The following is a 27,253-nucleotide window of genomic DNA, read 5'->3' on the forward strand; positions in this document are numbered from 1 at the left end:
CATTGGCAGGAGTCCGATCGGTGTTCTCTTGTGTCTCTACTATGCCGTGTTCAAAGCATGGCGCTTTGTATTTGGTATCGAGTGTGTGGTGCACGTGTGTTGTGATGGATGCCTGTGCACAACTGGAGTTTAAAGGTGAACCTCCGTCTTTGTCAGCGGGATCATCTGAGAAACATTAGAATAATGCCCGGGAAGTGCAAATTTCAAAGCATGTGGCTTAGCAACGACAGCTACAAGAACTGGGTTGCGCCGGACATGATGGATCCGCACCGAGCCACATGTAAACCATGTGGAAAAACGTTCAACATTGCGGCAATGGGTGAGTCGGCTCTCAAGAGCCACATGAAGAGTGCGAAGCACAGTGGCGTAATGAAGGCGGCGGCAGGAAGCGCGGTGCTAAACTACCTTGCTCCGAGGACAGACGAACGGCATGCTAGCACAAGCGAAAGACCCACCCACGCAGTTTCATCGCAGGCGATGGATTTAGAGGGTGCTTGTAAGACCTATGAGATGGTCACAGACGCTGAAATCTTGTGGACTCTGAAGGTGGTTACCAGCCATTATCCATACAGGTCGTCGTCACAAACCGCCAATCTGTTCAGACGCATGTTCCCGGACAGTGAGCTGGACAAAGCTTTTTCCTGAGGAGAAAAGAAATGATCTTACATAGCGTGCCACGGGCTTAGACACTTTTTTCAAGCAGCTTTGCAGCAGGAGATTGAAAACTCGGACTGCTACGTCGTGCTTTTCGACGAATCTGGAAACGAGTTTCTGCACCAGAAACAAATGGACGTAGATGTGAGGTTCTGGGAATTCCTCGCACAATGTCGCAACAAGATATCTCACATCAGTCTTCATGGGGCACGCGACCGCTGAAGACATCCAGGAAAAGTTAAAAGCCCTCGAACCTTTACCGCTTGGAAAGATTGCCCAAATTTCAATGGATGGACCAAATGTTAACCTAAATTTATTTAGGTCCCTGCATGCAAATTTGCGTGAAAACTACCAAGTGCAGTGTGTTGATCTGGGCACTTGTGGCCTGCACACAATTCATAATGCTTATAGGGCAGGTGTCGTGGCCAGTAAATGGGGACTTGATGTCCTACTGTCAAGTCTGAGCATGCTCTTTGACAACTCCTCAGCACGAAGGGAACATTTTACAGTGATAACACCAGGACGAATTTTTCTTCAACTGTGAGGCTTTCTTTCGAGGAACCCGGTTGGGTTTCCATAGTAGCAAATTGCTACATTTGGGTGGATGTCTCAGTTTCCCTTTAATTACTTATCTCCACCTAGCGGATTTCCGCTGAACTATAACATCAAACACTTGCCTTTGCTTTGAGTTGTCGACAAATTCGACTTTGCCCTGCCATCTGCTAGCCGCCTGGTTAGCTCAGATGGTAGAGCGGCTGCCCCGGAAAGGCGGTGGTCCAAGTTCGAGTGCCGGACCAGGACGAATTTTTCTTCAACTGCGAGGCTTTTTTTCGAGGAACCCAGTTGGGTTTCCATAGTAGCAAATTGCTACATTTGGGTGGATGTCTGTTTCCCTTTAATTACTTATCTCCACCTAGCGGATTTCCGCTGAACTATAACATCTAACAGGGCAGAGCACATTCCCACTGAAGTTTGTGGCGCATCGCTGGGTGGAGAATGTCAGTGTTATAGAAAGGGCACTACTTCTTTGGAGCGACATCAGAAAATACATAGAAGCAGCAAGGAGTAAGAATGTGACCCTACCAAGGTGCGCATCTTTCGAGAACTTGTGTGGGTTCCTTCGTGACCAACTTGTCCTGGCAAAGCTGAACTTTGCCCTGTTGCCATGGCTGTCAGACCCTTCTTGATAGAATATCAAGTAGACAAACCTATGGTTTTCTTTCTGGCAAGAGACCTGGAGACAGTAGTAAGAAAGCTGCTGATGAAGTTCATGAAATGCTAAATTTTGTCTGCAGCAGGGATCAGTTGCCTTCTCAGGCTAAACATTGAAGATGTGGACAAACATCTTCCACTGGAAAAAGTGGGCATAGGCCACATGTGCGAGCAGATTATCAAAGACTGCAAAGCAAGTACAAAAGATGTGTTCTAGATCAAAATGGAATGCAAGCAGTTTTTGATAGCTGTGACAAAAAAAATTCGACAAAAGCCCTTTGAAGTCAATCCTAGTCAGAAGCCTGTCCTGCCTAGACCCACGGCTCATGTGCTGCAAGCACGATGAGTGTCTCTTACGCCTGAGGAAAGTGGTTGATGCTCTCATCACAGCTCAGATTTGACGAAAAGCAACGAGACTCTGTTTTAGCTGAATACACAGTTGTTACAACAGGAAAGGAATCAGCTTCGGCTCTTTCAGAAGGGTCTAAATAGGCTGGATGAGTTCTTTTATCAGCTTATGGGCTTAAATTCCTCTTATGTCGAGCTTTGGATTGTTGTCAAATTGCTACTTGTTCTCAGCCATGGACAAGCAACAGTCGAGCGTGGGTTTAGCATAAACCGTCAAGTTGCCGTAGAGAACCTCGCAGACCTGTCCTACATATCGCAACGCATGATATGTGATGCAGTAGACAAAGCTGGTAGTATTCTGAGTGTCCCTATCACAAAGAAGCTGAGGACATCAGTGTCAGCAGCAAGGAACCGCTACAATGCGCACCTTTAGGCTCAAAAACAGGAGAAACTTGACGACATGAGGCGCTCAAAAAGACGTCTGATCAATGATGAGATCGACAACGTGAAGAAAAGGAAAAGGGAACTGGAAGCAGTCATCGCTGATTTGACTGTTTCAGCTGATCGCTATTCCGAAAAAGCAGAAGCATCAAATGATATTACATTTGTGGTGAAGTCCAACAGCTTGCGGAAGGCAGCGAAAAGTAAAGCTGAAGAGCTACTAAACATCACGCAGCTTATACAAGAAAAGTCCCAGCAGCTGTTGTGAACTTGCTATAGTTTATTGTGAACATTTCTATTGTGTTGTGACCAGAAAAAGTGTTCAGGGCTGGAGGTTTCTTATATAATTGTGGTAAACAATACCAAGGTGATACAAGAAAAGTCCCAGCAATGGTTGTGAACATTTATTAACTTTTTTTTTCAATATTGTGGACTTGAGAAGAGATCAAGACTCAACGTTTTAATATAGTTGTGATATACATTTTATTATTATAAATATGCGCAATCAAACTATGCTTAATGTTTAGAAACTGTTTGGTGAACCCAGTAAATACAAGACAAATCTGAGCAGCTGTTGTACACACTTGTTGTGTGTTGTGAACTTTTTTCAATATTGTGGACTTGAGAAGGCATCAAGACAGGACATTTTAAATGTAATTGTGGTGCACATTTATTTATTATGTAGTATAAGTGCAATAACACTATGCTAAATGTTTTGGAAATGTTTGATGAATCAACCCAGCTAATACTGCAGAAGCCTGAGCAGCTGTTGTGAGTGCTCGTTGTGGGAACTTTTAATATTGCAGACTTGAGAAGTGATCAAGACTAGGCATGTTTTACATAATTGCAATATACATTTATTTGTTATAATGAATGTGTAGCAAGACTACACTGAATTTTTGGAAATGTTTTGGTAAGCTTGCCCTGTTAATACTGGAGAAGTCAGTAGCTGTTGGGAGTGTTCATTGTGTTTTGGTGAACTTTTTTTTCGGTATTGTTGTGAACTAGCAAAGTGATCAGGGCTAGTTATTATTAACGTCATTGTGATTTACATTTATTTATTTTGATATTAGTGCAATAACACTGCGGAATGTTTTGAATATGTTTGGTGAACTTTACCCTGCCTATACTGGAGAAGTCTCAGCCGCTGTTGTAAGCGTTCATTTGGTGTTATGTTCTTGAGAAGTTATCAAGACTAGACATCTTTATTATAATTGTGATAAACATTTATTTATTACAAGAGTTATAAAACTAGTCATTTTTGGAAATCTTAGAGTATAGAAATTCTACTTTGGATGCCATTTTGAGTCCTTGAAAAACCTGTGACAGGTCCTGGAAAGTCCTTGAATATCCTTGAATTTTTACCTTGGAAACCTGTACAAACCCTGATTATGATGCTTACCACAAGCCCTTTGTTTTGTCTCATCGGTTGTGTTTCACAGGAATCCCGTTCAACTGAGCTTTGTTTTGTCTAAAAAAAGAGAACAGAAGCACTCGTAATGTGCTGTACTTTTGTTATTATGCAGCTGGCCTGCTATAACATCAACGTTCGGGCCGTCTCGGACCTACAGGATGGCTTGCAGCTGCTCAAGCTGTTGTCAACCGTGTGAGTCTTGCTAGCATCCGGTGTTGAGGCGATTGCATGGCCTTATGATACGTTCAACTGGTTCCTACCGATCTCCAACTCAGTTTGCAATAATGCAGAGTCCTCTTGAGATTGGAGCCAGAGAAAGCCTGCTCCAGCGGAACGTAGGGATGCTCGCAGAGTAATCAGAGTAGCCACGTGATCGGGTTTGTCACAGCTCTGTTGTACTCGCAGGTCAAAGGTGGGAGCATCTTCGAGCACTCCGAAGGCATGGTACTCTGAATAAACCACGAAAATGTATCCACCGCGCTCAATTTTGCCCAGTCGACTGTAAACCATACCGCGAGAGCGTTTGAAATCGACCACTGTAATGTTCCATTAGTTAGTGCTGTGAGAATGGTGTTTTAAAATAAAGTCATGGGCAAAATGGCATCATAGATGAAAGCAAATTTGGCCAAAAGCTACTTGAGGGGGCAATCTTGAAATCTTATGTTGAAGAAAGTTTATATTTTAAATATTACTTCCTCTCCTAAAGCTATTCCCTGGTATGTGTGAGGTTCAGGGTGTTTGCTTGGGCACATGCTGCAATTATTTTTGCTTTTCAGTCCTGTATATTGATATGATGTGCCGACAATTTAAGTCAGTTGTGAAGCTACAATTCCTCTTGCAAAATGAATGAAAATGCACGAATGCTTGTTTGACCAATTCCTCTAGTGCAAAAGGCTGCTTTAGTTATCAATCGATGCACACGACAAAGGTTTATACAAGAACATGACACATTGATTTAGCTCAAACTAGTGTAGCCGCACCAATGTTAATACGTGCCACCAGGACTTTGCCAGTTTCTGTAAACCGATTCCTAGTGATATCCTTCATTCACACGGTGATTTTAGTTTACATACACCCAAAGGAAAAATAATTGTCATTTGGGCCTGGCATTCTTTACCTTTGCCCCAACAGTCATTCGTCTTCATGTGTGTCGGTTACACAGAAAATCTCATTACGAAATCGCCAAAAATGTGTTTCACAATGAATGCGTAGAACTACAGTTCTCATAATTATTGCAAAAGTAAGCTGTGCTTTTGTAAAGTACGTGTGTGCCTTTTTAAAGAAGGCAAGCTCCATTTTTATTCAATTGCACGTGCTTGCACCACTATTTTTGCAGCCTCATTTTTTCTTCGCACAGCTGTGGACTGGAATGGCCTTCCCCGTGACATTGCAGCCATCACGTGTTCATCAACCTTTGCGGACAACTTAATGCATATTGTTTGTCACGAAGATCACTCCCTGTAACCTTTATTTGTAAACCCACCCCTTATGTAATACCCCCTAACCGGGGACTTTAAGTTAGTGAAGTGAAGTGGAGGCTTCCGTGTCAGCTGCACTGCCCAAGAAAGGAACATACACACATTACATAAATGCATTATGGGAGTTTAGCAAATTATAACTTGCAGAACTTGATTTGTTGGTAGATGCTTTTCAGCGCAATGGAAAGAATGAAATTGCTTGCTAATATTTTTTGCTGAGCATTGTTTTGAACACAGAACTAGCACACTTGAGCAACTCCACTTCCATAATGCATTTCTGTTATATGTGTGGATATATGTTGTTATATGGCATAGAACTGGCGACCTTAGTGGGGTGGTGGTAGTAAATGTGTGTTTTGATAAATCAATTATAGGGAGCTTTAAAAATAATGTCCCTAAGCGGATTTAAATACCTAAAAACCAAACTCCTTTCCATACCTCTTGCACTCTCTCTGCATTCTTTTGTACGCCTGGCCGGTACAGTTCTTTATCTTTGCGTCCCATGTTTTAAAACTTTTTATTGTTCGATTTGAAGTTGCTACAAGAATTTCAGCCATGGTGTTTGATGTTGTACACATTGTGCTTCCATTACCTGCTGCTTCAGCATTTCAGTCATTTGGAATGTTTATATGTAGTTGATCTATGACAGGTATAGACATACCTGTGTGTACATCACACCTCCCAGTTATGTCTATCTCAAGGTATGTGCTGAAGGGGATAGTGGGATCCATCAAGGGAATCAACAATTTCAAACTAGTTTTCTCTGATGATTTTTGGCGAAATTGGTTCCTAGAGTGTTAAACTGTTGTAGTTGCATGCATTAAGGAATTAATTTCATCGTTAGGTGTACAATTTAGGATTTTTTAATTTCTTCTAGTAACCCAAGTGCCAGCATTGATAACTTCAACCCTGGAAAGACATTTTCAAGTATAAAGAAGCAGCTGTGTGGTAAGTTTGCAATCTGCTATGGTCGGAGCAACAGCACTCTTACATCAATACATATTCCTTGCTCGCTCTGTATATATTGGAGAAAACTGAAGTGCCACTGAACAGAATGCATATGAAGTTGAATGCCATGTGCAATGGAATTATAGACAACGTACAAAGCCTGATTTCAGTGTGAATATCTACAAAATTTAGTCTGTCTTGAAGAAAGCTGGGTGCTTCGTTTATTGTCACGACAAGTATTTTTCGCTTAGCTCTTTGTAATGTTAGCTCTTTCTGTTCTCTCTTCCCTTTGCCACATCTAATCTTCAAAGTTTTTTGATGCTCTGAATAACTCTTCACGATTTCTTTTACTCGGCAACTGCATCAGATCCGCTTGACCAACATTCACTGGACACCACGAGTTAAATATATCTCCTTGTCATTACCGCTCCGAGGTTTTTAAATAGTTTTTTGTCTGAAAAATAGAACACTGGAATGGTTTACCTGGTCATGCTCAATCTTTATCGCCTGTTGAATACCTTTTATGTATTGGTAACAATTGATTTTGCTTTGTATGTTGTTTTCATCATTGCAGTCTTTGTATCTTGTATTCCCAACTCCTGCGGTAGCCTTCTGGGGCTGCAGTATGTTGAAATAAACAAATAAATTTGAAAAAAAAAGGACGGCAAGTTTGTGATGCCTCCCCACTCCGCTCGTGAAGTTGCAGATTGTGGCAAGGTTTAGTTGATGCTAGTTAAATAATTGTTAAAAAGGAACATAATCTCAGCCTAGTAAGTGTTGCGGAGTGCACAAAAAATAAACTAATGTGAAAACGCCATTAAATCTGTCGCCAGTGCATACAATTGGGACATCAGTTTCATTTTCCTGAAAAATAAGCCATCTTATATGTACTTCTTGCATCAGCACTTAACCAAGCAACTAACTGGCTTCCCAGTTGTGGGAGATAAAGGGGTATTGATTGATCTTTTTCTGCATGTAGCATGCCACACTGTGCGAGAGTGGACCTAATGCAGATTTCTACCATAGCTAGGAGTATCGGATATCTCTGTAGAAGAAATAAAAATGTCCGAAGAACAGAAAACAATGATTTCACCATGTTCAAAGTGCATGCGCAGTGGCCTTGCCAGCACCATTATGATGGTAGTCCTTGCCACTTTCTCACTGTACTTGTGTTTAAAAGGCAAAGTTCAGGCTAATGCCACTGGCAATCTCATATGGAAACTTCCTGGTAATTTTATGAAGAAGTTTGGGAAGTGCATCTCTTCAATCCCTCTCTTGTGTAATCTTTTTATTCTCAGCGCCCTACCTTCTGATATCAAGGGCAAAGCAGGTTTGTGATGGTACAACTGCAACACCATTCTTGCCACACTTTGCCTTCAGCCCACTTGGGACTACTACGTATACTACCAGCATGCCTTGCGGCAGTGGTAGCATAATGAAACTCAATGTGAAATCTATCTGTTTGTAATGTTGGTGTGCATTCATAATTGGAAGCGAAACAAAGAATACAAGACATTGTGTGGTGTCACTTTCTCAGCTTTACTTGGTACAGCTGTGTCGATTCTGCTGTGAAAAAAGAGTGTCATATAGGTTCTCACTGGTAGCTTGCACGTGCCTGTGGACCTATGGAGGCTTTGTTGTGCTATTGCACTTGAGCATTCAAAAGAGCATGCAATGAAAAACAATAAAATTCTGTCTCTTCAATCATCTGTGGCTGAAATACTGCTGCACATTTCAGAAACATTTTTTATAGTACAGTATTTCTTGGAGGGACATAAAGAGACACGAAATCAGTTTAGACTGATACTGCTACTTGTTAAATTATTCTTTTTGTTATATTTGTGGTAATAGGATGATTATTAGAAGTGAAAATAAGTTCCATTTCTTGAATTTTGTGCCGGGACCTGAGCACTTCGACAATAATGTGACATCACGAAGCTCAAGTTGTCTTTGTAAAAGCCGTTGCTAAGTAAACGAAATTGCCAAGTTCAGTTTATGGCTCCTTTATGACAGCTAGGCCCTTGCAGGCACTGTCAAATTCCATGACGTCATAGTGAGCTAGTATGGGAGCATAAAAGCAGTGGTGTTGCCACCCTATTTTAATTTTTGCATATTTTCTGTCCTTATCAATCCTCCTTTGAAGGTAGAGTGGCTTTATTGGTTTTATTTTGGGAGCATAGTTTTCTAATACTGCTGAACCTGTCTCTATGTCCCTGTAAGGTTCCTGCACTGCTAAATGGGATTGTTAAAAAGCTTTCAACTGAACATGGTTTGAGGCACCATTCAGATTTCATTGATATTGTTCTTATTTTCCTCTTTAGGGCACCATGCCTGTCTACGAGCCCGCTTCCTATTTTTGGGTGTTGCAAACAAGAGCAAATGCAATGTTCACTTCGCTATCACTACCATCCTGGCGCTGTCGGTTCTGGCGCTTCAAGCCACAAGTTGTAGCCCGACCATTGAGGTGGCCCCACTTAAGCTTCGCAAGACAGCACAGTGCTGCATTATAGACTTCATAGAGATTGTGAGTGCCAGTGATGATGTGCTCGACAACCTCGCAGCCTACTTGAAAGGTTGGTGGGAACAAATTTTTGCTAGGTGAAGTGTACATAAAACATGCATGGCCAGAAGTTATAGATTCATATAATGCGTTTTGTCCTCGGTGTATGTGAAAATTGTATGGGGAGTTGGGGAAAAAGTACGTATATACGTACCTGCTGACCGTTCCGAATTTTGTCCAATGTTTATGAATTCAGACTCTTTGTACATTTTTATAAATGTTGAGTCGTGTTTTATGAAAACAAATTCTGTTTGAGACAAAGTGGTTTCTGACCATATTAAACTTCCAATTGTGAAATGACACCAAGTGGTACCTGCATTGAGCAAGTTTATTGAGCCAAGTTGCAGAAGCAGGTAAAATCGGCATCAGCAATGTTTCTGAAACAGTTACGGTAATCTAAAAACATAGTGTCGCTGCTGCTTGCATCTGTGTGTGAAGGTAAATCATTGTTAATAAACTTTGTATTTATGATGTACCTCACAAAAGGTATGTGCTCAGGTTTAGTTAGCACTTTATTGTACAGAAAGTTGCCTTGGTAACAAATCAGAACAAGCACCATAGTATTTATTCCTGCAGTACTGTTGCTGTTGAAACCTGCCTTGGTGGCGTAGTGGCCATGGCACTGCGCTGCTAAGCCCGAAGGCACAGGATTGGATCCTAGCTGTTGTGGCCGCATATCGATGAAGGCAAAATGCAAAAACGCCCTTGTTCAGTGGTAAAGTATGGTAAATTACCCCAGGTGGTCGAAATTTTTTTGGAGCCCCCCATTACGGCGTGCGTCATAATCATATGCTGGGTTTGGCACGTTACACCCCAGAACTTTTTTTATTGCTGTTTAAGTTCAGATTTCACATTTGCACTTTAGGATGCAACCCTAGGATTGTACCTAAAGATTAACCATTCTAATAAAAAAAGTTTGCTTTTCAAATTGTGCTTCAGATGAAAATGAAGCAAAACATGTTATCTGTCCATGTTAAACACGATTCATTGTGTTCTAATTGACGTCGAATAACTGCGGTCATTTAGACCCCATGTTTTAGGGCCTTGGCGGTGCCCCCTTAGAGGGCACAAACAGAGAGGAATCGCAGTCAGAGTATGGCATGAACCCTGCCAGTACCACCACTTTGACGTCCCCAAAGGGGCTGTTACAAAAAAACGAAAGCATAAAAATCAACGAATGACATTGGTGGTGCCTACAATGTCTTCATATAGCGTGCCTCTGTGAAATGCCGTCGAGAAGTCTCAGATATGGATTGCGGCATCGTTTACTAGTTCCTTCTCTAAGACTTCCAGTTTCATCAACTGTCTGACCCATGTGTCACGGCACTTCTTGAGGCCATCCAGCGACATTTGAATACTGGAGCATGTGCAGAAACCTCGGGTGCAATCTAGATCTTCCCAACTGTGACGGGGATGTAGTCACATACTACAGATGGGGAGCCAAGGGTAAGAGATCTGGTTTTCGCTTGAATACTTGCTGCAAGCATCTTTCATACTTGCACCGAAATTCTGCTTTTGAAGGTCAGCAGACTGAAAGCAGTGACAGCTAGCTTTTTTGCACATAGGGACAGCCTTGGCCGCTGGCTGTGCGAATTTCGACGAAGGAGGTTCTCTGCATCACCTATTCCATGGCCAAAGGCTTCCATTCTAACTGTAAATGAGCTTGTGGACAGCGAGCTGGACTTCAGTGTCTAAGCAGATGCGCTTGGACTGGTGCAACTTCATTTGCAAAGTGCTTCGTGATGAGCTCCTGGCGTGGCCTCCCATGGGTGGACCTCGTGTCATTATACAGGTCGACGTGTGCCTCATGAGTGGAAAGAGGAAGGCTAACCGGGACTTCCTCCTGGCAGGAGACAGTGTGCCCCCAAGTCAACAAAACTATGGTGGAGTTGCAGACAGGGGGCTGTGGTTGTTCAGCATAATGCATGGCTGCTCCAAAGTGCACCAAAATTTGTATTTTGTGCTCGGAAAATTTCGTCAAACAGCACTAGGCTAGAGCAAACTCTGCATACACTGCATCACTAAAACGGTTTTCATGCATATGCTTAAAGTAGGTTTGCCAGCACTGTCTTTATCTTAATCTTGGACAAATATCCCTCCACATGCTTGCTTTAAACCCGTGGTGAACATAGTACCACATTCTTGACACTGTTCAGTTGCTTTCTCAGCACTTTCTTTTTTTTTCCAGTACTACATATGCATTGCCATTTTGCTGCAATTGTCAGAACCAGAAATTCTGCCAAAAGTGTGAGTTTGCAAAAAGCAAACTCGTGAGCTGTGTGTCCACCTATTGATACGCATGTCACCGTACATTCCAGTGTTATGGCTGGTGTTCGTGGGTATTTGGGAATTTGCATTGCGCATGCATTCAGATGAGACAAAACTCTCGCCGTGAAACCAGTGACATTCAAGAAATTTATAATACAGTACGGTGCACCTTGGCTTTGAGCGGTAAATTGGTAACACTGATAATCCGGTTGAAAATGGTCACCCAGAAAACGTAAAATGTACACATGACCATATATATTCCACTAATCCTTGAATAACCATAGCTGAAGGTCGGCACTTTGTACGTATAATGTGTTACATTTGCTGCAATCTCTTTGTGGTTTAGACAGTGCAATGCTGGATATTGTCTTATCATTTTTTTTTCAACTTTCTGCTTTCGCAACCTTGCCCAGCATCCTATGTGGAACATCTTTCGTCGGCCAAGGTCAAACGCAGAAAGAACGAGAGTTTCACCACCCGTCTGTCGGAAGCACCGACCCCGAATAAACGTAACAGCATATCACCGCAGCAGCAAATCCTTGTGGTGAGCTCGAGTGTGGCATTCAATGTGCTATTCCACTTTTAACGGGTAATGTGTGTCAAGTACACTGCCTGCCTTGTGCTAACATTCAGTCTGAATGAAAAGTGAACAAATGATTTTTTGTGCACTAATTGATCTCAGCACTGGAGTTTCTCAGTTATCTCCTTTATGTGCCACGGCTTGTTGAAATACAGTGTAGACCGCTTATAACGTAAGTCGCCGGAGTCGCGAATATCCGCACTATAAGCGGTACGGCACTATAACCAAAGCACCAATTTTCAAGGCCCGCACATATGCCAAACATGTGCACCGAGCCGCCACGCGTATGCGACAGTCGAGGAATGCGGCTAGAACATTTGCATTCAATTTACAGTCGAATCTCGTTAATTTGAGCCGAATCACGCGGCGGCGCCTCCGACTGGCATTGCTCCAGCACCGCCATAGAGTAAAAGCTTAGGAGAGACCCCTCAATGTCGCGCGTGAACGAAACAAAGAACAAGAAAAATAACGCAGCGGACATTTCACCCTCTCTCAAATCGCAAGGTCGCCGATTCTGCGTTGCGCCGGAACATGCGTGTACATGCCCACGTCTCAGCCACGCTATCGTAGCCACGTGTAGAAAGTGGCAGTGAACCCTTCTTTCTCCTTTATGATTCCTCTACTTCCTAGTCACGTGTTGACCTTGCACACTGCGGCTACGGCGCAGAGGGAAACAGCGGCGCTGTTTGGAGGGCGAGTTGGAGGGCGAGGGAAGCCACTGAAGCGGCGGAGTTCCCGAGGCGAAATCCGCTTCCCTGCCGCCCTCCTCCCTCACATTCCACGGTCTCCGCGTGCGCCCTTCGCAATGATGGGCTGGCGCCGCCCGCTCCCTGAAGTTTCGTTTACTGCCGTTATCGTGAAGCGAGCGTTGGCCGACGGCAGTTTCGCAGTGCTCGCTCGCTATGCGCGCCGTAATATTTCACGACTCGCACTCAAGATTTGGGTTTCAGCCTCACTGGATGTTCGTTGGCACCACGTGCCCTTCTCCTCCACTTCGTCTCTCTTTCTTCCTCGAGCACTCCTTGGGACGCCCGTTTGAGGGGAGCGTTCGTCTCCGCTGACTTCCGTACTCCCACGCAGCCACACTGTAGCCGGTATTTAGTTTCCTGCAACTGCACTATAAGCAATACGTGTATACAGAGTGCTATGGGAAAATTAATGGGAGTCTGAGAAGACCGCACTATATCCGGTCCTGCACTATAAGCGGTTACGTTATAAGTGGTCTATACTGTATTTTCTCTTTAAGGGGAGTAAAGCAAAGCACTAAATCAGTCTGGACTGAGAAAAAACATAATGTGCAAAACCTTATTTGCATTATTTTTGCAGTAAGAAGTTGAAGAGTTTTAAAAATTTTAGGTAAATATCTTGGCAGCAGTACGTCAGTGCGTGTGTGTGGGGGGGAGGGGTTGTTATGATATTCACTAAATAGTATATAGTATTAAGAAAGCAAGGACCCATAACTGCTGTTTGCAGTAATCGAGTCGAGGGAATCGGTCACTGAGAGCCTGGAGAACTTTCTTTCGCTGCGGTGTTATGGGAGCTATGATAGAGTTAATATAATCAACTCTAAAAGAAAAGCTTGCCAAGCACCCATGCATTTAAATTAGTAACAACAAGGAGGCCAACTTGTTGCTACTCTGCGCATGCACAGATGACAAAATGCGATTTAGATGAGATGCGTAACACGAGTATGGTGGTGCCATCTAAGTTCAGGTGCCTGTAAACGCATCCTTTCACACACCACAATTTACACCAATATTCAATAAGTAGCCATCAGATCTTTCTGAAAAAATGCACGGAATGAACTCTACACATTGTCCATAAATATGCGCTGCGTGTAAATGCTTGTTTTGGCATCATATTTTGAATATTTTTTGTGTTACAATAATTGGAGGTACCAACATGACAGCACCTTGGCGGTTGCCACTGCGCAGCTTTTTCTCTAGAGTTGGTGTACTAACTCTATGGTGTTCTGCTGCTGGGCACAAGGTTGCGAAGTCGATTACCATTCGCAGCGGATGCATTTCAAAGAGGGAATACTAAATGCAAAAACGCACGTCTGCTTCAATTAAGGTGCGTGCTGAAAACCCCGGTGGCCGTAATCAATGCAGAGCACTCCATTACGGCATCCCTCATAACCCAGTGTACAGTTGCGTTACCATTAATCACCTTAATTTGATTAGTAATGAGCTGTTAGAGCATAAATCGGATTTTTTTTCTTTAATGTTTTGCACTTCATACTGTAAGCATTCTATCAATCTGTCTATATAATGCAAAACCATTCCAAATTTATTGTCGATAGGTTTTTGTTTGATGAAGGATAGCGAACACTTCAGTTCCAGTGTTACTACTACCCGCCACAGTGGCTCGAAGGCTGACGTTCTCCTCCTAGACTGTTGCAGGTTTAATTGCTAGTTTCAGTAGCACCTATACAACACAGCCAGATTGCATGACTGCTTCTGTGCTTTCATCATAATGATCATCAGCCTATATTTTGTGTCCACTGCAGGACGAAGGCCTCTCCCTGCGATCTCCAATTACCCATGTCTTGTGCTAGCTGATTGCAATTTCCACCTGCAGATTTTTTAATTTCATCATCCCACATAGTTTTCTGCCGTCCTCGACTGTGCTTACATTCTCTTGGCACTCTTTCTGCAACTCTAATAGTCCACCGGTTATCCACCCTACACGTGGCCTGCCCAGCTCGTTTCTTCTCTTAATGGTTATCTCTTATACACATTTGCGCTCTGATCCACACCACTCTCTTCCCGTCTCTTAACATTATGCCTCACATTTTTCGTTCCATCGCACTTTCTGACGTCCTTAACTTGTTCTCGAGCTTCATGTTAACCTCCAGCTTTCTGCCCCATATGTTAGCACCGGTAGAATGCAATGATTGTACACTTTTCTATTCAACGACATTGGTAAGCTCGCAGTCAGGATTTGGCAATGCCTGCCGTATGCACTCCAACCCATTTTTATTTTTGTGTAAACTTCTTTCTCATGATCAGATTCCCCTGTGAGTAATTGACCTAGATAAATGTACTCCTGTACACACTCTAGGGGCTGACTGGTGATCCTGAATTTTTCTTCTCTTGCCAGGTTGTTGACCATTCTCCTGGTCTTCTGCATAATCACCTTCAACCCCACTTTTACACTTTCTCGGTTAAGGTCCTCTATCATTTGTTGTAATTCATCCCCAGTGTTGCTGAACAAGACAAAGTCATCTGCAAACCAAAGGTTGCTGAGATATTTGCCGTTGATGCTTACTCATAAGCTATCCCAGTCTAATTGCTTGAATAGTTTTTCGAAGCATGCAGTGAATCACATTGGAGAGATTTTATCCTTCGCTGACCCTTTTCTTGATCGGTAAGTTTCTATTTTTCTTGTGGAGGAACCAAGGTAGCTGTGCAGTCTTTGTAAATATTTGCCATTATATTCATGTTTGCCTTCTGTATCCTTGATTACGTGATGCCTCTATGACTGCTGGTATCTAGGTTGGTTGTACTCTGAAGATTTCTCAATTACCTGATTGATTTAAAATTCTGTTGAAAATTATCTTGGTGAGTATTTTATAAAATACTGAAAGCAAGCTATTGGGCCTATAATTCTTCAATTTTTTTAACATCTCCCTCCTTATGGATTAGTATAATGGCATTTTCCCAGTTCTCCGGTACATTTGAATTCGTGAACTGATATGATCTGTAGATACTGATCAAAAGATATCATGGACGTGACATGAAACCGTATCTTTTGTCGCCGATTCTCAAATTCAACAACATAGTTTTTTCTCATTCAAATTTGCTTTTACTGACTTTCCGATAGTTCGGAAAGTTTTGCGGCCCCTTCGGTTTTCAAATATCGAATTTCAATATAATGAAATTTCGATACAACAAAGCAAGGTTGTCATTTAACTGACTGCATTATGTCGATGCTTAACTGTATTGTGGTTAAAAATATATGGTGTTCCATGCATAGGATGGTATAAAAAGTTGAATACTTAGTTATATTGAGAATTTTGGGATATTTAAATGTGTTATATCGATGTTTAACTGTATTTTACTTCCAGAGCCATCGAAACTCTCTGTTATATATTTAATATTCCATTATATTCATGCACACACAATACAGTAGTTTTTCATTTTGTATTCGTGCTTTCAAGCTTTTAAATTACCATAGAGAATTGCAAATACCCTGCAAAGGTGGTGGCCACCATTGTGTACTGAAGCAAGAGCTGGCAAGTGTAGCCTTACTTCATCAGTTGCATTCATCTCACAGCATTTTTTGTCCCTTTCGTTGTTTTACGCAGGCAGCCAAAAGTGATCTTGAGCGTGAGATAGCTGCTGTCAAGAAAGAAAGGGATGACCTCACTGCCAGCCTATCAAGCCAGCAAAGCACTAAAAGGTTAGATGCTGCACGTCACATTTGCATCAGCAGTTTATGCCTGTGGAATTTATATCCTCTGTCTTATCCTTCAGCTCTAAAGCAAATATATTCAGCATTATGGTTGCACAAGCACGCTACTATAAAGTGTCATTATGGGATTTGAACCCATTAAAACAATTTCTTGTTGCCTAACGTTTTTCTATCAAAGGGACATTATTTCACTGAAGGCTGCACAGGACATGTAAGCATGCACAATATTTACCCCATAATATAGTATAAACTTCATAGGAAAAAAAATTCAGAGCCCTTCCACTATGTGAAGATGAAGACCTGCGAAGGTGTTGTTTTTGTTTAATTGTATCTATTGTTTTCAATTTGGTGGTTATGTTAAATGGTTGAAAAGACTTGCCACTTAACTTTGTTGTTTACTTTTGTCTTGTTTTTTTTATTCACTCGATCACGATATTGATCATTGCCTTATGGTCGCTATGATAAACTGCAATTGGTTGCACATCGATTCTAGACACATTCTTGCTAAATGCGAGAGCAATGCACGATCTGTTGCGTTCTATCGTTGTCACATCCACTTCACTGCAACACTTTAAGCCGAAACGTTCCAACATGAACGATGGGATGCACCTTCCGTCGGGTCTGCTGATGACAACGTTACAGTATGTCCGCACAATCCGAGATGGTGGCATCATTTATGACTGGCATATCATACGTGGTGGTACTCATGCAGTCGGTCTTTGCATAGATGGTGACTCCACCCGCCCAGGACTCGACGCTCTAGTTGCACGTCAATCCCGTGTGTCCATTCATTGACAAGGGTAGTTCAAGGGTGCGTTACAGGTCCCCGAGCCCACAGGGGTATGTGCCATTTAGCTTGGACCCTTTCTGCACTATCACCAGGATCGGCCCACATGATGAATTGTTTGTGTCAACATCTCGGATACATTTTTTTTGCAGATCATAGCCATAGACAGCTTCACTGTAAAAGATGTCTCATTGGTAATTATAAGGCCTGTCCACCAAAAGCCTCTCAATATACCCTGCACCAGATATCCTGCTCTAGTGCCTACGAAGAAGTGTGCCGTGGCCATGCAATATCTAACAGTGCCTCTTTTTATTTGACTTACTCACTTGCACTAATGTTTGCATGACTCCTGTGCAAATACCTGCAACGCTTGCCCATAAAACCTCCACCCCATATGTCGACTGTGTGCCACCACAAGTTTTTTTTTTCTAGCCATCGTCATGCACCTCTCGCTTGGGCTACAACACTTCGACTACAATAGATTGACACCTGTGAGACATATTGCCTGTTCTAGTTCCTTTATATATTCCAATGTCTGACTGACAAGAGGTGGTTTTGTACACCAGAAATCAGGAGGCTGATGTCAAGAGTGAATTGTAGAGACTCGATTACCATATTTACCCAATTATAATACACCCTTGAATCTAATGTGCACCCATTTGCCACAGGTACTAAAGAAATAAGAGTGCACCCGAGCGTAACGTGCTCCCGATTTATGAAAGAAAAATATAGCCTGCCCACACATTTGAAATCGGAAAGAACGAGACGTGCAAGATATACCTTCACAGAAGTGATTTTTTTTAGCTTTCATAATGAAAGTGGCCGTTTGCCATTTGTGCTTTATTGGCCACAGATACCAAGCACACAGGGTTAGTATTATTCTCGAGCAATCACTTCTACAGATACTACTATCACTTTTGCTAGATTTTACTTTACGTGACTGCACTGGACTTGTTGAAGTATGCGGCTGGCAGCGTTCCTTGCAGCTGTGTGTAGATATCAAGCTTGGCACAGTGCTAAAAATGCTGGCAGCCATATGCTCCGATGCATCTGCTGCATAGTCGTGCGCAATTTTGCTGATTGCCCAAGAAGGCCGCTATAGGTCATAGTTGAGCCCAAACTGAACCCACGGCAGTGTTCACGAAAATGTGCTCTGTCGCCATCTTGTGATGACTCTACCTCTGACAGTTCTGACAGTAGGCTGTTGCCAGTGCCAAAAACACGGTTTTGGTTTCCTATCCTAATGCAATGCGCAGAGGACTTTCTGACTTAATTTCTCGGAAAAATTGTGTGGGTTAGATTTGGGTAAATACAGTATCAAGTTTAACGTCAACCTCGTTTCTTGCATTTCTTAAGTAAGTTGATAGAGCCACACCACCTCACTGAGCAAAAGTAGCTGTACCTGGGTGAGCTTGTTTGACTCCTCAGTCTACCATAAGAGTGCCCATTCCCGAGATGGACAAGATTTGCCAGCAATGTGTTCCCACCAAACATTAGCTGATAGTGATGACGGCATTTTGTGATTGGTTCTTGGTCTTTGTTGCCAATTTATAGCGGGGCTGTGAACAAGGTGGCGGAGCAGCGGCGTAAGTGAACTCAAGAGATGGAAGATAGCGTTAACGGACTGCACAAGACGGTCAACGAGCAGTCCCGCATGAACAGGCTCAAGGAGGATGCAGAACGCCCAGACGAGACGTTGGCATGTTTGGTGGTGCGCGCTGAAGAATATTTTCGCTGCTGGTTGCAGTGCGGCATCTTGTATATGCAGTAAAATCTCGCGGAGACACGGAGTGCGCATTGCTTGCAGTAACGAAAGCAGTTCGTCATTGCCAGTTGACTCAACAAGATCCTCGCCGTATCTGTACACGCGGTCATGAGCGGAGCGCGTACGAATACTCCACGGCAGGGGTTCTCAAGCATGTTCGTTAACACTGCTAAGCTCCATGAAGCACCAAGGAATGCCCCCCCCCCCTCGAATTATCCGAAATTAAAATGTCGCCCTGATTAAAATAATGTAGAATTATCCAGAGTATCAAGAAAACAATTAATGAATGCTTACTACTTCTTCATGCTTTTATTTACTGAATGCATCAGTAAATATTGCTTCTATTTTGTATAAAAGCAGTGAGGAAGCTAAAATTCTTGTCATCTCATGACTGATTAAGGGCTAGCAGCGGCGAAGGCCTCGCAACATCCTTTGCAGCATGGCTGCGGCACGCGTCTTATTTGCAGACACGCTTTTCACTACCGCGTGCACATCCGCTTATTTTTTCGCTAGGGAGCTGGTCACCAACAAATCGTCCGTTCATCGTGATGTAGCCGGTGCTCTATGACAATTTTGCACTCAAAGTGCAACTACTGCTTGCTGCAACCGCTACTGACGAAACTGCGGCCGTTATCGGCGCGATCATGAATGGCGACCTTGCGGTTCAGAAGGCAGGCGGCCAGTGCACTCACCAAGTCAAAACGAAACTACCATTTGCTGCAACAAGTATGGAGGAATCTGCAGTCGCTATCAATGTGATCATGGATGGCGACAGCCGACCTACGCACCGAGTCAAAACGAAACGACTGTTTGCCGCAACCACTGCGGACGAAACTGTGGTGGCTTTCGACACGATCACAGATGGCGACTACGCACTTGTGGAAGGACGCGGCTAGCCGCCAAGGTGGTTTTACACACAGCGATTAACGCAACGATAAGGGCTTCGAGGGCACAAATAAGCACAAACCATTCCGGCGTTGCTGTCAGTCATGTATCACGTACGATTGCCGCTGAGAACCCTAGCCATGCAGACTGCGCCGCTTCGTTTTTGGACGCTAGCTCCGTTTTTGCTCTTTCGCGGCGCACATTTGTGATGCTGCGTGCATTTATTTTTTTATTCCCCCGACGTATACGTCAGTGCACAAGCTATCGGCACCTACCCTATCTACAAACGGGAGAAATGCGCATGTTGGTAAGTTATGGCCTCCGAGATTCAAGTGCGAAAGCTTAGGCGCGCTGCCAGTTTTCGAAGGTTGGGTGGCTACAAGCTGCTTGCGGATTTATTGCGCAGTTCACGCACTGCCGTTACGTGCTGTGATGTGCTGTGGATCGAGCACAGCTCTTGGTCGCCATTTTAGCCACTTAATTGGCGAGCGCGGGACCACGGAAAATTTGTCAGTGGCTCGCAGAACCCCGAGCAGGGGCCTGCGGAACCCCAGGGTTGGCCTAGGTCAACCGTGAACGGCGAAACTGAACGCACATTTTGAACAACGATCTCCGATCGTGCCCCTGCCCTCACCTACGCTGCTAATATTAATTACCGTATATGCTTGCGTAATGAACGCACCTTTTTTCCCCCCAGAAATCCAATGCAAATTTGGGGGGTGCGTTTAGTATGCAGGGTAAATTTTATGGCGTTTTATGAGTAAAGGTATTTGTGAAACTGCTCCAAATTTGGGATTTAGTGCTCCAAAACAGTTTTTTTTCTCGGTAACCTGCTCCAAATTTGCATTTTCCTGCTCCAAAAATTGCTCCAAATCCTATTTTGGCTGTTGCACCACTGTGTTAGTTCTCTACTTTGGACACATAGAAAGTGGGCGCCCATTAGATTCAGGGGCATGTTAGAATCAGGCGAATACTGGCAAATGAATCGGTGGTGTGTTTTGATGTTTTTTTTCTACGTCTTACATCATTTGACTGACCGGATAATTCAGTCAATTTCGTCAGTTCCGTCGAGGTCAAATGAATGTAAGTCTACTGTACTTTGCGTAGCCAATCTAAGGTGAACCAGGCTGCTGTTGGAAACATTTTGGTTAGTTTGGAGTATTCGAAAGTACGAAATAGTTGATTTTGAATACAAATCAAATACTACACACTGACTATTCGTATTTGAAACTGCATATATTCACCCATCCCTAAACATAAGGCCACTTTTCGTCACAATAATCAAACGCTTAGGGGTGAATGAGGTGCGAACTATAACATGTGAATGAACAAACGCTACACATGCTATACCAGCATAGGTGGAAGAATGCATCGCACAGCAATGCAGCTGTACAATTGCTTGTCCTGCGGTTCGGGCACCGTTGGTGCTGGATCAACTAGACTTTGCTAGTTTTTGTTTCGGGGAGGCGCCTGCGACATGGCTAACGACCATGCTGCACCTATGCCGGCGACGTATCAAAGCCGAAATATCAGTATTTCTGCTCAACTCGTGCAGGTAGAGTCTCAATTATCGAGCGGTGTGCTCTGATGTGTTCGGAATTTCTGTGGCAGTTGTCTATTGGGCCAGAGACACAAAAGCAAGGAAACAATGGTATAGAGCTGAAGCTTTGCACAGATATAATCTTATTCCTCTACTGTAGATACGAAAATTGCTTTACAAATCGAAAACACGTTTAGGCGTGTTAATGACATAGCAGTGGAGGCATCATGTAAGCCGCCCATGTCGCAGAATTGAGATATGCAATCACCGTGTTGGCTCAGTGGCATTCTGCTACTGAACACGAAGTTGCAGACCCGATTACAGGCAGCCGCAGCCGCATTCCCATAGTGCTAAAATGCAATAACACTGATATTCCTAAAATAAGGTGCACATTAACCCTTTGCGGTCCGAAACTTTTACCCATTTTCCGGCTATTCTGGTCCGAAACTATTTTGCCAGTTTGTGGCGCCACGAAGAAAACCACCAACTGTGGAAGAAAAACTCACAGGATATTTATTTTTTCGTTTGCATTCTGCAGGCAAGTCCTCTACCGACATTTGAGCAGCGTGTGATACCGCTTGAAGCATTGTCCTGGGTACAGGCCAGGGTTGTTACTGCAGATTTTGCAGAAAAACAGTTTCCATCCTGCCTCCGTTTGTTTTTCGATCGCTACAAGCGGCACAGTCCTTGTTGCTTCAGCCTGGGAGCTTGTAGATAAATGGCTCCTCCCATCTAGCCTTTCTTTGCACTCCTTCCACCCAGACGGGCCTCGCTTTTTGGCTGTAGCCCTCGCGTCACCCACCAGCTGTAGGATGAGGTTGCCGTGGTTCTGCAGGTGTCACTGTTCTTTCTCACCATGATTCTGCAGCTGTGTACACCTCAAAATAAAGCTGTTGACAATGGAAACCCCTAGAAGCTTTCACTAAATGCACCACCGTAAAACGCACGCGATGAAATAGTGGTCATGATTCTCGGCGAACCGTGCCAATGTGCTGTTCTGCGCGCAAGTGAGAATGCTCTGGTATCCAGAAGCCGTGCTGTACATTGTACTGCACCCTAGTGCAAAGAGAAGTAACCTTCAACAAACAGTTTATTTATCCCTCAAGAGATGGCGCACCGTGCTTATTGCGCGCGAACGTGCTGTTCCTTGCGCAAGTGAGAGCGCTCTGGTATCCAGAAGCCGTGCTGAACATTGTGCTGCACCTTAGTGAAAAGAGAAGTAAAGTTCAACAAACAAAGTTTATTTATCCCTCAAGAGATGTCGCATTGTGTATACTAAGAATGCACACGAATCGCAGTGAGAAAAACCCCAAAATTTAACCCCCGAACCCCCTTGTCGGGCGGTGCCTGACAGCAGACAGCTACGGCCATGTTGTGTTGTCCCGACATTGGACCGCAAAGGGTTAAAGAACTTAACTTGTGGTCGAAAATATTCTGCAGCCACTCCCACTATACTCGAATTCAGTGTCACTTTGGGACAATAAACTCCATGAATCAATCAGTCTGTGGGACAGAGGTTTCTCCTAGGATCTTCAGCTGCCCATGTCTTGTCAACTAATCCCCATCCTCTGCCTACAAATTTTCTTATCTCACCACTCTAGCTAATCCTCTGATCCCTCGACAGCTTATTTGATACATCACGCATGCCAACGAGATACTTTTGTTGCACTTCAGGCTGAAGACGGGGCCGAATGCAGTTTGTGTTTCCAAGAGCTCAAGCATTCACTGCAAACGCACAGTGACAAGATTGCTGAAATCCAGCAGAAAATCGTGGATGTGGAACCTGGTGAGTTGGGCACAGTCCCATACCTCTTCATGCTAAATCTGCAATGTACTTGAACACTGTAAACTGTATGTGGTGACGTGTTATGCTCTGCATATTCAAAGGTACATACAGTCGAGTCCCACTACAACGAAATTCACGAGACACATGAAAAATTTCGTTGTGGCGGAACTTTGTTGACGTGAAATTAGTAGTATGTGAAACGAAACTGAAACCATCGTCTGGGAAATCTTTGTGATGGCGTGGGACAAAGGTAGAGACGTGCTGAAGGCAGTCAATAACGTGTCAACTTCACGAGAGAATGCATTTCGCACCGTTGTCACAGCATTTTTCGTACATTGCGGCCGACGCCTAACTCAACGCGCGTGAGCGGCCGATCTCGGAACACTCATTTTGCGGCACATACACCGTTGTAATGAAGCGGTTTGAATTATCACAATTTCATTGCATATTTATGACAGTGGGTAGTGAAAAGCATGTCTTAGATGGAGACGGCGCGCCGCGGCCGCGCTGCGAAGGATGTCGCGAGGCCTTCGCCGCTGCTAGCTCTAATCAGTCTTGAGATAACGAGAATTTCAGCTTCTGCACTGCTCTTGTGCAAAATAGAAACAATATTTTCCGATTCATTCAGTAAATGAAACCGTGTTGACGTAGTAAGCATTCATTTGTTGTTTTCTTAAAACCCTGGATAATTCGACATTCGGAATTAGGACATAATAATTCAGAAGGGAACTTCATGGAGCTTAGCAGGCTTCCCTGGAACTAACATGCTTGAGAACCCCTGCTCTACAGGAACATCAGATATGAGAACATAAACCATGTCATGTCTAGCATACTCGGAAAGAACTACTAATCCAGGCTCCTTAGAAGTAAGTCTGATGGTGAACCCGCTACATTACTGCATGCTGACACCATAAGCAAGCATGTAGCCGTCTGCCTTCCAGATCATTTTGTTGATGTGCTTTAGACATACTATTCATACTTGCAGAACATGTCAAACATGCCAAACGAGAAGTGCGTTTCAAGATGTATGTCACTGTCTTGGTTTGCACAGTTGTATACACTGCACCTGAAGGGGTTATGGTTGAGTAGAGTAGGCTGCAATTATTCGACTTTGGTTAGCTAGATTTTTAGTTAATTTTATCCAGTATGAAATGCCAGGCCAGTGACAATACGTTTTTGTGGCCACAACATTTTTATTTTGATCCTGAAATTGGCCCCCACTGAATAATTTGAACTTGACCAGCCAGCACACACATGCCGGCTGACCCCAGTAGCAACCTTATTTCGATCCTCTGGATGGTTTCATTTTGTAGGTCGCATGGAGTTCAGAATCGCCTTTAAGAGTCAATTTTTTCATCAAATGCAACACGCCAGGGTTCATTTTTTATTAAAAATTTAAAATCTTCAGAGTACTGTATTTGCTCAATTCTAACATGCTCTTTTTTCTGATAAAACAGGCCGAAAGCTTGCGTGCGCGTTATAATCGAGTGCGACCCTAAATCTGTGTTTCCATATAGCCAACAGCATTTCAAAACGGCCGCCTCGTACCGTCTTTACACGATTGTAAGTCGACTCGAATGTAGGTCGACCCTCCCAAAATTGCATGTCTCAAAAAAAAGGGGGGAAAGAAAAACCATGCGAGTGCATTTCACACAAGGGGAATTTATTTATGGGGTTGCTTATGACTACTCATCGTCACTGGAGTCGACCTCACTGGTTCTGCTGCTGTCATAGGTGCTGCGGTCCCACAGCACATCGTCATCAAGTGTGAGTCCACATTTTGCGAACGACCGCACCACGACCTCGCGCGGTACAGCCGCCCACGCAGAAAGCACCCACCCGCACACAGAAACCAGGGAGACCCTCCTCACACGCCCACTTAGGGTAAGTTCGCGGTTCTCTGTGGATATCTACTCGTATTCACGGCGCAGGAGGTCCTTAAAAGGCTTGTTGACCCCCACATCGAGAGGCTGAAGCAGCCTCGTCAAGCCACCGGAGATTAAGAGCACGGCGGTGCGCTCCTTCTCAAGCCCTGCTTCATCTTGGCGGTGAGGTGGCCCCGGAATGAGTCCAGCACTAGCAGGTTGGGGATTTCTCTCATAAGGGATGCCCCCTGTCTCGGGAGCCACATCAGACGGTACCACTGCACTACCATCTCATCTGTCGTGAAGCCCTTTGCATTCGCCTGTACCACAACGCCTTTGGGAAGTGTTTCTTTAGGCATCGTCTTCCTTTTGAACACGATGTACGGGCGAAGCTTGGTGCCATCCGCCAAGCATGACAGTGAAACAGAGCTTTTCATTGCCCGTTGTGAGCAGATTCACATCACGTGCTCCCTTCATGCTAACTGTCGTATTGCTGGTCATGTCGAAGTATACGGGAGTTTGGTCAGCATTGCCATTCTGGTCGAGCAAATTTCGTTGGGAGTCGCGAAGTTTTAGAAAGTGCCTATGGAAGGCAAGGACCTTCTCCTCTTATGCGGACGGCAACTTTTGGCACACGCTGGTGTGTCGACGTAGGGAGAAGCCAGCCCTCTTCATAAATTTGGATGCCCAGGCCCTGCTAGCTTTGAAATAACTCCTTGGAATCCCTGCTTCCGCAGCGAAGACACGGGCTTGTTGCGTGATCATTTCACATGTGACCAACAGCGATCGATCGCGTAGATCAGTCACGTATGCCGCAAACTTCGTCTCCAGCTCCGGAAAGCATCCCGATTTCGGCCCGCGAAAACCACGGCGCTTGGAGTCGCATGAGAAAATTTCGTCACGCTGAAGCCGCCACTGCCCCACCACACGTTCTCTGACTCCAAACATGCGTCCTGCTGCGCAGTTGTTAGTTTCCTCATCATGGAGGATAGCAGCCTGTTTGAACGCTGCTGTGAACGAACGCCAAAAGTTCATGGCACTCATGACAGCTGCGACGATTCAGCACAACAGCATAGAATAAAGACCAACAACAGCAGAAGTGACAGATGCGCACGGCCCCAGAAAACAATCGTATCTCAAAGAAAAGCTCTTCCGCCTACTACCAATATCCCCCAAACGGCGGCTCTTCCATGATCGATGCTCTCACAAGAGCTGTGCGCTCGTGGTGCGCGCAATTAATATGTATGCAATACGGTAAATTAATACGCTACGCTTCTACCGTAACCATGGAAACGTAGGTGCAAAGTTGTAACCATGCCGTGGCGCCCCTGATTTCTCTTTTCTGTTGCCGTTACTAGCGGTACACCGTTTGGTTTCGATTCTAAGTCAACCCCCAACATTGGATTGTCAAATTTGAAAAAATGGGTAGACCTACAATCGTGTAAATACGGTATGCGCTTTGAGCCTAGCTGCCGTAGCTTCCTCCGTGTGCTGCAGTACGTGTGCTTAGGCATTAGTCTACCGTCTGTCTTCCCGTTTTCTGCGTTTGCTCTATCAGCATAAAGTTCCGAGTTCATCATGATGCCGCATTTAAAAGGAAAGTGAACACATGCGCGTAGACAGACGGAAATCGAGACGCATTGCGAGTGTTCTGAGAATCCAAAACTTGCGTGCAGGACGGACGCAAATAGGAGGAGAGCATTTTCGCCATGCAAAGCAGTGTGGAAGGGTTTTAGTGGATATAAGCAGGATGTATTCTGCGACGATCCACTTCGACCTTGGCCCTATCCTAAAAGCAATCTGTGAATGGGAGAGTCCACCGCGCTGCGCTGTGTTTTCGCCGCTTATAGTTCGCGTTGAAGCGAGGGGCGTGCTAGCATGGAGGTCAATTCACTCGCCGCGCTTCATCACTCCTGCATTTGGACAGCAAGTTTCCGCGGTCAACGAGCGAGATGTGTTCATGTATGCTTGTGCGCGCGTGACACCGTGCTTGTTAATTTAGTTCGTATGCGAATGTTAGCAAGTTATTAGATAAAACTGCTATCCTTCGTATAGCTGTCTACTAATTTGCTATCGCAATCAATGCTTTGCCTTTCGGGCAAAACTGCAACTTTTTTTTTTCATCGTAACTTTAGTGCATCAGGAGTAAATCTTTGTTTTTTCCAAATGTGAGAAAGTTGTATTTCTGTACGAAAGCATGAGGTGCGCGGTACTATAAAGGAATTTATTTTTTCGGTGACGGAAAACGAGTGCACGTTAGAATCGAGTAAATACGGTAACCTATATCGAAAAGATTTACCGAATTT

The 27,253-nt window shown here is 44.1% G+C and overlaps 1 protein-coding gene across 1 annotated transcript in view; it reads left to right on the forward strand.

Moving 5' to 3' along the window:
• Positions 1 to 2,447: 2,447 nt before the first annotated feature.
• The window catches only part of LOC119437218 (uncharacterized), a 33,522-nt gene continuing 8,716 nt past the window's right edge, over positions 2,448 to 27,253 (forward strand). Inside the window, exons 1-7 of the mRNA XM_037704267.2 lie at positions 2,448 to 2,468; positions 4,182 to 4,261; positions 6,425 to 6,495; positions 8,817 to 9,068; positions 11,737 to 11,867; positions 16,213 to 16,307; positions 22,971 to 23,082. Of these exons, the coding sequence (XP_037560195.2) occupies positions 2,448 to 2,468; positions 4,182 to 4,261; positions 6,425 to 6,495; positions 8,817 to 9,068; positions 11,737 to 11,867; positions 16,213 to 16,307; positions 22,971 to 23,082 (762 nt within the window). The remainder of the gene's footprint in view (positions 2,469 to 4,181; positions 4,262 to 6,424; positions 6,496 to 8,816; positions 9,069 to 11,736; positions 11,868 to 16,212; positions 16,308 to 22,970; positions 23,083 to 27,253) is intronic.

This window comes from Dermacentor silvarum, chromosome 1, assembly GCF_013339745.2.
Source record: "Dermacentor silvarum isolate Dsil-2018 chromosome 1, BIME_Dsil_1.4, whole genome shotgun sequence".
Lineage (NCBI taxonomy): Eukaryota > Metazoa > Arthropoda > Arachnida > Ixodida > Ixodidae > Dermacentor > Dermacentor silvarum.